General features: G+C 53.1%; 1 protein-coding gene across 1 annotated transcript in view; it reads left to right on the top strand.

Annotated features, from left to right (window-relative positions):
- Window positions 1-1,853: 1,853 nt before the first annotated feature.
- The window catches only part of GRIK5 (glutamate ionotropic receptor kainate type subunit 5), a 49,874-nt gene continuing 40,631 nt past the window's right edge, over window positions 1,854-11,096 (top strand). Inside the window, exons 1-8 of the mRNA XM_063109586.1 lie at window positions 1,854-1,932; window positions 2,259-2,423; window positions 4,728-4,825; window positions 4,948-5,113; window positions 7,384-7,562; window positions 8,895-8,948; window positions 9,050-9,211; window positions 10,815-10,967. Coding sequence (XP_062965656.1) covers window positions 1,854-1,932; window positions 2,259-2,423; window positions 4,728-4,825; window positions 4,948-5,113; window positions 7,384-7,562; window positions 8,895-8,948; window positions 9,050-9,211; window positions 10,815-10,967 — 1,056 coding nt within the window. The remainder of the gene's footprint in view (window positions 1,933-2,258; window positions 2,424-4,727; window positions 4,826-4,947; window positions 5,114-7,383; window positions 7,563-8,894; window positions 8,949-9,049; window positions 9,212-10,814; window positions 10,968-11,096) is intronic.

The following is an 11,096-nucleotide window of genomic DNA, read 5'->3' as shown; positions in this document are numbered from 1 at the left end:
CTCCTTCCATCTTTCTGTCCTCTAGTCTCTGCACCCTGCCTTGCCCCAAGAGCCCCTGGTGTCTCAGGATAGCCCTCACTTCTGCCTCTTTCCTAGCCCCACCCTCCACACCCCTTCCTTGTGAGTTCTCCTTCTGGGTCTCCCGGTATCCCTTATTCCTCCACCCTTGCTAAGCCTTGACCTTAGATCCGAATTACAGTTCCCAGTGACCAGCCTGTCCAGCATGCCCTCCCACCCCCCAGCCTCTCCTTCCCAGAGGCCCAGAGAGAGAGTGGTGATTTGCTCCAGGTAAAGTGGTCAATAGGGGGCAGAGCCTGGACTGATCCAATCTTCTGCTGCTCTGTCCTGGGTTTTCCTGGCCATATGAGATGGTCTGAAGTGTTGATTTGTGCCTCTGCCCTTCCCTAGCAGTTCTCATCCTGCAGTCTCACCAGCTCAAGCCTTTCTTCCATGGGGACTGGGCAGGGTGTGGGGGTCCAGGCTCACATTACAGCACTCTGGGCCCCATAAAACCCTCTTATATGGAAACCCAAGTGTATCTTCCATTGGGGCACGGTCCTTGGCCAGGGGGAGCTTCACATCTGGCCAAACTCATCCCTGCTCAGTGGTTATCCTACAGAAGGCCAGGAGCTCCCAGAGGAACCCTTAAGTCCATGGGGGTGGACAATTGTGAGGAGCAAAGATGCTCCATCTCCCTCTTTTCTGCAGCTCGCCAGAACAGGTGGGGGCAGTGGTTTGGCGCCCATTTCTGGCAAGCAGCTCGCTCCCCGCCTTACCTCCTTCCCGTCTAGCTCTCCCTGGTTGCATCCCAAGTCGGTTCGTGTCCTCTCTCCATTTTCTGTCTTCCTCTTTCTGTGTCTCTCCTGTGCCTTGATTTCCCCTCCTTCAGCCTGCTCTGCTCTCTTCCTCACCCTGCTCTGACCTTTTTCTATCTTCACATCTCCCCATCTTTCCTCCCCTCCCTTTTTCTCTCTCCTAGTCCTATCCCCAGCACCTGTAACTCTCCTTCTCTGTCTCCATTTCTATCCCTACTTTCCTATCTTATCGTCTTTCTGTTCCCTATATTTTTGTCTGTTTTCTCCTTTCTCCTTTTCTGAGTCTCTTTATCACTCCCCTTTCTAAGCCTCTCTTCCACTTCCTGTCTTTCTGTTTTCTCTCTTCTCTTTACTTTTACTTTTTTTTTTTTTTTTTTTTTTAGCCCTTTTGCTGCTTTGGGCCCTTCCATCTGTTTGTCTCTCTGTTTCTCTTTCTCTCTCTCTTCCTTTCCTTCATTTCCTCTCTTCTCTTCCCAAGTTTCCTAACTCCCGGATACATTCCCCTTCAGACCCCGGATGTCCAGGCCCCTCTCACCATGGGATTGTGGGAACCAGGGATGTCAGGAAGGTGGCAAATGAGGCCTGGGATGGGGTTGCCTAGCAACCAACGCATCCTCTCCAGCTGGTTTCTGTTGCCTAGTAACAGCTGCCTGCCCAGAGACAGGGGCGGGACTGGGTGGGGGGTAGTACTTCTGGTTTCCTATTGGGGTGGGGTTGGTCCTGGAATTCGCTCCTACTTGAGATCCTAGCATACCTCCCTCCTGTTTTGGTACCTGTACACATCCTCTAGCAGTGCCTGACCCACTTGTGCCTAAGTGCTGTGAGCTCCTCTCTGGTAGTGCTGTTGTGAGCTTCCTGAGCTTCCCTTCTAGTAATGCCCTCAGTATTGCAAGCTTCTAACGAGAGCAAGGCCCATCAGAGCTGTCCAGTAGTCCTCCAAAGGGGCTGCACATCAGCAATCTCCCCATGGGCTGGGGTCTCCCTGCAGGTGGCGAGTGGGGGCCGCGGCAGCTGCGTCCCCATGAGGAGGGGAGGAAGATGCCGGCTGAGCTGCTGCTGCTGCTGATTGTTGCCTTCGCCAGCCCCAGCTGCCAGGTGCTCTCATCACTGCGCATGGGTGAGGCCCTACAGCACTCTGCCCCTGCCTCCTCAGAGACTCTCCTGGTGGACCCCGGGGCTTCTCTTTGGGGGCCCAGGCATGCCAATCCATCAGGACCTGAGAACCTGGGCCTCAGATCTCAGCTTTTCTCAGCAATGAGAAGTCCCAGGCCCCAGCTCCTCCTGTCCCCTGGACCCAGGAGTCCAGACCTTCAGCTGTCTCCAGCCTCAGATCTAGGAGTCTAGATCCCTAGTCCCTATACCCCCAGAGCCCAGGAGTCCAGGACCCCAGCCCCTCCTTCCTTAGGACCCAGGAGCTGGTTCCCAACCCCTGTGTTCCCTTAGCTGCAATCCTGGACGACCAGACAGTGTGTGGCCGCGGTGAGCGTCTGGCCCTGGCCCTGGCCCGGGAGCAGATCAACGGGATCATCGAGGTCCCAGCCAAGGCCCGAGTGGAAGTAGACATCTTTGAGCTGCAGCGGGACAGCCAGTACGAGACCACGGACACCAGTGAGCGGGGCCACAGGGGCGTGGGGTGAGGCAGGGCAGGCCTGTGGTCCTCAGTCCGTCCCTCCACCCTTGTCCTCCTCAGCTCGGCCTTGTCCTCTTCTAGCTTCATCTGCCCCCTTCCTTCATGTCTGTCTCTGCCTTCTCCTTCCAGAGATGGCTGCCACTGGGGGTAGGGGATGGCGAAGCATAAAATCCAGTTTGCCCTGGAGGAGCTCAGGGCCTCGTTTGAAAGATGAGCTTCATAGCTGGCTGGGGATACTTGTTAGTCCCCAGAGCTGAATAATGGGGGGGCTCAGGGACAGGGTTCAGTGAAGGCATTCTGGAGAAGGCTAGATGGAAACTGAGCTTTGAACGGTGAGCAGGACGTAGAAGGAGTGACATTGCTCTAAGCCCACCCTGTGGAACATGGCCTATCACATGGTAGGAGTGTAAAAGTGTCTGTTGAATACTGATGGACTGAATGGTTGTTAATAGGTGTCACTTGAACAGATGTGCTGGGGTCAGAGACCTTCAGGAGATGCTGCCTTAGAATGTGTTAGATTTCTTTTCTGCAGGCCTTATCAGAGGCTTTATTATGTTCATATGTGTTTCACATCACCAAGAGGGAGAATGGAGTACAATGATTCTCAGACTTTTTTGACTGGTGTGGCACAGAGGACAATTTGGGAGAAGCTGGGATGGAGGATGAGGAGGCAGATGGCGTTCTGGGTATGTGCCTGGAGTCTGGAGGTGGGGGCAGGGAGAATTACTTGGAGGCAATACCAGGACATGGGTTGAGCCCTTCCTGAGCACCTGGATTCAGCACATGTTTGGGGGTGTTGTGAGAGACTTCTGGGCTGAACATGAAGGGCAGTGGGAGGTGAGCTGGGCAGATTGTCAGACTGGCTCGAGGAGGCCTGCAGTGCCAGGGTGAAAGATACTGCTTTCACCTGCAGGCAGCAGGGAGCTATTGGTGGATTTAGACCTGGGAGCTGGGCTTCTGGAAGGTGAACCTGGAGGCTGCATTTGGGTGATGGGCGAGGAGGCTGGTACGTGCCCAAGTTGAGAGTACTAAAGTAAGACAGAGTCAGAGGGGTTGAAGAGAAGGGGACAGATATGAGAAAACTTGAGAATAGAAAAGAGATAGAACTTGGTGACTAATGAATTGGCTGTCAGGAGAGAGAATGAAGGCAAGGATCATTTCTAGGCACCTGGGCTGTGAGAATGGTGGAGCCCTCACCAACATGGGAGGCACAGAAGGAACATGTTTATGATACTTTTAGTTAGATGTGCCAGAAACCCAACTCAGGCTGGTTTAAGGGAAAAAGAGAACTTATCGGCTATGTCACTGAGACCTAAGGATCAATTTCAGGCATGGCTAGATCCAGGTACTCAAATGATGTCCCAGTATTGTTTTAGGCATGGCTAAATCTAGGCGTTGAAATAATGTCCTGGAAATTTCTGTCTTTATCTCTGGGCCCTGCTTTCCTCTGAGCCTCTGAGTTGGCTTCATTTTCAGAAATACCCTCCCCAGCTGGTGGCAAGATGGCCCCAGCAGTTCAAAGCTCATATCTTACTAGTTTAGCAAACCCAGCAATTATAGCAAAAGACTTGGGAAAGGCTCTCAGTGGTCTGATTTGAGCCCATATCCATCTCTGAACCAGTCACTGTGGCCAGGAGGATGTGGTTCTGTGACTTGCCAGGCCTGAGTTGAGTGCCAAATCAATCCTGGGAACTGTGTGGACTGAGGGGTCGGGGTAATTCCCCCAGGAAAAGTTAGGTTCTGCATTAGAAGGGGCACCAGACAAGCAAAAACAATACCTTTGTACCTCCCAGTCTTGAGACACACATTGTTTAAGGAGAAGAAAAAAACGGAAGGAAGAAGAGCAAGTAAGGTGCGACAGAAGAGTGTGGAGGACTCAGGGGACTTCAGCTGTGGGTTTGGGCTGGAGGGGGCGTTGGATGCATCATAGATTGTAGCATGGTTAAAAAGATTGAGAAAGGTGAAGGCTGAGGAGCCTGGCACTGGATTTGCAGGCCAGGAGGAGGCCCCTGTTGTCTCTCTCTTCATCCCTTCCTTTGTTTCTCTCTTGGTCTGGCCTGTCCCTCTGTTGCTCTGCCCCATCTCTCCTTCTCGTGCTCCTTTCTTTTATTCACTGTGTTGGGCAGAGTCAAGGATTGGCCCTTTGGGTCCTGGGTGGCAGAGGAGGATCAGGCAGCTCTAAGTATCTGGATCCTCTCCTGGGCCAGGGCAGTTCCCTGGGGATTGGGAAACGTGAGGAGGCAGTGGGTCTCTGACTGTGGTTTCTTCCTTGCCCCCTGCAGTGTGTCAGATCCTGCCCAAGGGGGTTGTGTCTGTCCTGGGGCCCTCTTCTAGCCCAGCATCTGCCTCCACTGTGAGCCACATCTGTGGGGAGAAGGAGGTGAGGTGGGGAGTGTGGGGCAAGGCAGGGTGGGGCAGCGGGGCGGGGTGGGGAGTGGGTTCCTGGGAGGCAGGGCTGGGGAGAAGGAGCAGGATGGAAGCCAAAGCACCCTCTCTGTCCAGATCCCCCACATCAAGGTGGGTCCCGAGGAGACTCCCCGCCTTCAGTACCTTCGCTTCGCATCTGTCAGCCTGTACCCCAGTAATGAGGACGTCAGCCTGGCGGTCTCCCGAATACTCAAGTCCTTCAACTACCCCTCGGCCAGCCTCATCTGCGCCAAGGCTGAGTGTGAGGGAGGAGAACTGGGTGTTTCATTTTCTGTTTCCCCCAAATGCCCCTTCCTAAGACATCCAGCATCCCATGCTATTGTTCAGTGCCCCTTGGTTAGAACCTCCGAGAGACCCAGGAACCAGGCTCACCTAGTTTCCCTCATCCTTTCCCCCTTCAGGGACTGAGACCTCTGGTTCCACAGACCCCCTCCTGCCCCCAAAGAGACCCGTTTAGTTCATGGACAGAGGTTAAGTGCCTGCTATGTCAAGGTCCTCTGCTAGGCCCTGGAATGTTAGCAGGGAGCAGCACTGGTGTGGTCTCTGACTGCAGGGGACTTGGTCTGGTGGAGGCCACAGGCTGTTGAGTTGTTTTGATACAGTGGGGTCCATGTGCTTCCAGGAGCCGTGTGGGGCCTCTAGGAGCAGCACATAGGAGAGATTCTAACCCATCTGGGAGGGTGAGAGTCTGCATCCCCAAGAAAGGGACATCCAAGTTGAACCTTAAGAGGGAGGGAGGAGAGAGAAAACTGCAGAGGGCATGGTAAGGGCAGAGGCAGAGGGCCAGGGGCGCATGGCCCCTTTGAGAGGCTCAAAGATGCTCCTGGTGGCCAGAGTGTGGCAGCAACAAAGCAGAGGATAATGGGAGCTGTGTACCACACAGGGCAGGGCCAGACTTGTGTGATAGGAAGTACTCTTTGGCTGCAGTGTAGAGAATGGACTGGAGAGTGACGCAGGTATGCCAAGGAGACCAGTGGGACACGGGGGAGAGGTGATGCTGGTTTGGGCTGAAGTGGTGGCATTTGGGATGGAGAGGCTAGGATGGATATGAGGAGGAGAGCCAGTGAGGGGAGGGAGCGGGCAGGGTTGTGGCTTGACAGGAAAACAGCCAGTTGAAGTGCACACACATTGGGGTGGTGTGTCTTTAAGACATTCACATGAGATGTCTGGTAGGCTGGTGGGTTTGTAGATATGGAGATTGAGACAGATGGGAAACTGTGCTCAGTAACCTCTAGAGGGAATTCCCCTTTCAAAAGGTATTTATTGAGTACCTGCTGTGTGCTAGATACTGTTCTTGGTGTTAGGGATATAGCAGTGAGTGAAGCAGACAGGAATCCCTGCCCTTGTCAAACTTACATTCTGATGAGGGGAGTTAGATAGTAAACACCATAATGAGTCATATATTCTGGTGGGGAGTCAGGAAGGTGGAGGTGACAGGAATCTGGAGTTCTGGGGAAAGGTCTAGGTTGGGATTTTAATCAGGGAGGAACCAGGCATTGGTTGGTTAGATGTAGTAAGTTCTGTGGAAAAGTAGAAGCAAGGAATGAGGTTTGGGAGTCTGGAGTGGGGGTGGGATGCAATTTTAAATGAAATGGTGGGCCTGGGCCTCATTGAGAAGGTGACATTTGAATGAAGACCTGGAGGTGGTAAAGGGCAGCTGTGTGGGGATCTAGGCAAAGGGGGTTCTAGGTAAAGGGAATAGTCATTGCAAAGGCCACAGGACAGGAGTGTGACTCGTGTATGGAACAGCGAGAAGGCTGGTGTGGCTGGAGACAAATGAGTGAGTGATGGGGAGATGAAGTCAGGGAGGTCATGAGGGGGGTGGGCAGATCATGTGGGCCACCTTTGAGGCTGTGAGGACTTTGGCTTTTAGGACCCTGAGTGGCATGAGAAGCCATCAGAGGGTTTGGTGCAGAGGAAGAACACATCTGATTTGCATCATTCTGGCTGTTGTGTAGGGAACAGACTCTAAGGGACAAGTGTGGCTATTGCAGCAAGCAAAAGACAGCAGTGGCTTGGGCCAGGGCAGGGACAGTGGCATGGTATGATGGGGTCTGATGTGCTTTGAAGGTAGAGCCTAGGTGTACTGGGCATGGGTGAGAGAGAGAGAGGAGAAGCCAGGCTGCCATCAAGGGTTTTGGCCTCAGCAACTGGCAGACTGCTGTTGCTGTTGACCAACATGGAGAAGATGTAGCAGTTTGGGTGAGAAGTGTGAGGGTGGTGTGCAATGCCTGAAAATATCCTGGTGGGGGTCAGGAAGGTGGTGGAGACAGGAATCTGGCCTTCTGGGGAGAGGTCTAGGTTGGGATTTTGAATGGGGAGGACCCAGGCACTGAGTCCCTAAGCCCAGTACCCCAAGGGACCCGGCTGTGCTCTGGACAGCCAGTCCATCTCCTTGGCATGCCCTCCAGTCCACTGCCCAGCTGCCCCAGATTGGGGAGGAGGAAGGAGTGTCTACCCCAAGCCCAGAACCTAGGAAACTTCTAACCTGAGGCCCGGCCCCTCCCTCAGGCCTGCTGCGATTGGAAGAACTGGTGCGTGGCTTCCTCATCTCCAAGGAGACACTGTCAGTGAGGATGTTGGATGATAGCCGGGACCCCACGCCACTGCTCAAGGAGATCCGTGACGATAAGGTGTCCACCATTATCATCGACGCCAACGCGTCCATCTCCCACCTCATCCTCCGTAAGGTGGGCCCCCTTCTCTGCCTGTGATACCCTAAAGGGACAGGAGTCAGAAAGATGGGGTGACTGTTGGGTGACCATGGGCCTCAGTGGTCAGAAGGGGTTATTGAGACCTCTTCTTATGTGCAGATGAAAATTATGAAGTTTATAGTTGCTTACTGGATAGTCAGTCACCTCATCTCCCTGTGAAGTGAGGACAGTATAGTTCACACACCAGCGAGTTATTTATTGTGAGGGTTAATGAGTGAATGGCAGGTGAAGTGCGTAGGGCAGTGCCTGGCCCAGAGTAAATGCTGGCTAAGTCATCTCCTTAGGGTTTTTATTGAGGGTCTGTGTTGAGATGCTTTGCATATATTCTTTAACTTGGCTCTCACCCCACTCTGGGGTAAGTGTCATGAGCATTTTGTGGATGAAGAAGCTGGGGTTCAGGGTGCGGGGGGAGGACTAGCTTAAGGGCATACAGGAGGGGCACACCAGGACCTTCTCCCACAGGCCTGACACTTTCTGTCCACCAGTGACCCACACTCATTAATCATTCATTTGCTTCCCTGCTCTTAATTTTTCTTCATAGTCAAATTTGTATTGTTTATTTTTCTTCACTTTTAAAAAAATTAAAACCATATGTCACTGCTGATCGTAGCTCACAGGAAGAAATGTGAAGGGAATCCATCAGGCTTTTGAGGCAGGATGTCTTAGGGAAGGCTTTCAGGCTCGGGAGGCAGGCAGCCATGGGAACAGTCGTCTCTTTCCTCTCTGAGCCTGCCCTTCCCTGACACCCACATGAAAATGAGCCCAGCTCCTGCCGCTGAGGCAATGCAAGCTGGTGCTCTTTAATGTTATAATTCTCGTGGGAGGACAGGACTGGGCACTCCTGGCATGGAGAGGTTTTCTGACTTTGTTCTGCTCAAGGACTGTGAGAAAGGGGCTCAAAAATGAATCTTTTAAAGATTGCAGGGGTTAGTTTTTCTGACCTTGTGACCGGGCTGAGCCCTCCCTACACATTAGCAGCCTGAACTTGGCTTTTGGGCAGTGTGGAGGTTAAGTTCCCTAATGAGGGATGGGGGCATTTGAGGGCCTCATCCCTTCCTCCAATACAATCCTTATGTCCCCTGGGGCACCAGTCAGCATGGTGGGATGTAAGCGACCAAGGTCTCCCTCTGCCCTCACTTGTCTCCTTTTCCCTGTCTCTCTGTCTCTGGGTGTCTCTGACTATTTCCCACTGGGTATCCTCTCACCAGGCCTGTCTCTAAATCTTTCTTCCTCCCTTGGGTTCTCCCCATCTCTGTCTGTGGGTCTCTACCTCTCACGCTGCCTCTTGGCCTCCCCTGTGTCCTCCAGGCCTCGGAGCTAGGAATGACCTCAGCGTTTTACAAGTACATCCTCACCACCATGGTGCGTACCCCTCTGGTCCCTCCCTGCCCTCACTTCTTTCCCACCCTTTCTGCCATACTTGGGGCCTGGCCCCAGGCCTTACCAGCTCTTCTTGGTCCCAGGACTTCCCTATCCTGCATCTGGACGGTATTGTAGAGGACTCCTCCAACATCCTGGGCTTCTCCATGTTCAACACCTCCCACCCCTTCTACCCTGAGTTTGTGCGCAGCCTCAACATGTCCTGGAGGGAGAACTGTGAAGCCAGCACCTACCCGGGCCCTGCGGTGAGCACACAGACATCCAGTCACACCCAGAGACACACTGTACACAGACACTCCCAGGGCCCATTTCAAAACTTGCTTAGATCATGCTCAGAATCCTCTGGTGCTCCGAGAGGCCTAACAGTGTGGCCCTGTGATGAGTCTGACCCATGTCCTCCTCCTCTCCACCTCCCGCGCTGCTCCAACCACACCAAGCACAGGTGCACCTCAGGGCCTTTGTATGTACTCTTCCCCCTGCTTCCCATGCACCTTGCCAGAGAACCAGTGGCTCGCTTCCTCATCTCCAGGTTTTTGCTCAAATGTCCGCTCAGTTGTATAAGACCTTCCTTGTACATTTGAAAAATGGGAAACTAACTACTTTTTAACACCTTTCCCTGCTTTCTTTGTCCTCATAGCCCTTATATTTGTTTATTTAATCACCATGTTGCTTACTTTATATTATACTTATATAGGGATATAGATTTATAGATTGTAAGTTCCACATGGGCAGGGTGTCCATTTTGTTCACCATTGTATCCCCAGCACCTAAAACAGCCTGGCTCATAGTAGATGTTTGATCATATATGTTGAATAAATGCAAACATATGAAAGGTGCATATTTATGTGTATTTGTTCACAAACATCTACTTATATACCAAGAGACATTCCTATGTGCACGGAAGTGCACTCAGACACTGCGATGTACAATCAGATGTGGGCACGCAGGGACATCACACATACTGACACAGACAGAGGCACACTCATATGCACCCCTGTGCACACCTACACAACACAGATGATCAAACCTTCACCGGCCCAGCGAAGACACATGCTTGCAAGCACACACGCAGATGCCTTCATCGTCAGTCATAGCTTGGTAGCCAGGGTGTATCAGACACTCATTGTGTGCCAGGCGCTGTTTCAAGTACTTTACAGGCATTGTCTCGCTTGATCCCCACAGTAGTGCCCAGACGTAGGGATTATTATTATCCCCATTTTACAGGGGAGGAAACTGAGGTTCAGGAAGGGGTGGGGACTTGACTCTCCTCACTGAGACAGGAAGTAGCCGAGAAATAGCAGAGCTGGGCCTCCAGCTCAGAGCCTCCAACCATCGTGCTTTCCTGTCTTCCTGACACCACGCTCACCCAGTGTATAGACAAATGGGCATGTTTGTCCAGCTCTACTCATGTCAACATGTCCCAGACGCACTCAGGGCCTGTGGCCATCTTCGCTCATCTGCATGGGCCATGTAGACATTGATTCCTTGGCACACCTGCCTAAGTGGGTGCTCCAGGCAAACCCTCTCAGACGTGCCTTCCCCAAACAGAGACATGTGGCCACACAGTCTCGGAGAGCTACTCCCACCAAGGCATGGGGCAATATGCACCCCTTCCTCACTGTCACCCACATTTCCTGAGAAAGATGCCAGAGCTGCTTCCTCGATCTTGTTTTTTTATTTTTGGCCACTAACCAGCCATCCCTTCCTCACTCCTGACTCGCCAAGTTACCCATTACTGGGGAGGGAGGAGTTGTCCGAGTGCTTGAGGGTAGCACCATGGGGGGCTTTAGGGCTCCTCTGACTAAACTACCTCTTTCCCATCCTGCCTCCGCCTCTGCCCACACTCAGCTGTCAGCTGCACTGATGTTTGACGCCGTGCATGTGGTGGTGAGTGCTGTTCGGGAGCTGAATCGCAGCCAGGAGATTGGCGTGAAGCCACTGGCCTGTACATCAGCCAACATTTGGCCCCATGGGACCAGCCTCATGAACTACCTGCGAATGGTGAGCCGGGGTGGGGGAGGGCGGAGGAGATGGGACAGTGGCCACCGCAGGCGGGACACTCACTGTGTCCACCCTGCGGCCCCCTGCCCTCTCCCCGACCTCCGGGCTCTCTCCGGGCCTCCTCTTTGC

The sequence above is a fragment of the Cynocephalus volans genome, chromosome 10 (genome assembly GCF_027409185.1).
Source record: "Cynocephalus volans isolate mCynVol1 chromosome 10, mCynVol1.pri, whole genome shotgun sequence".
Lineage (NCBI taxonomy): Eukaryota > Metazoa > Chordata > Mammalia > Dermoptera > Cynocephalidae > Cynocephalus > Cynocephalus volans.
The sequence above is the reverse complement of the archived record's forward strand: the minus strand, read 5'-3'. Positions and strand labels throughout refer to the sequence as shown.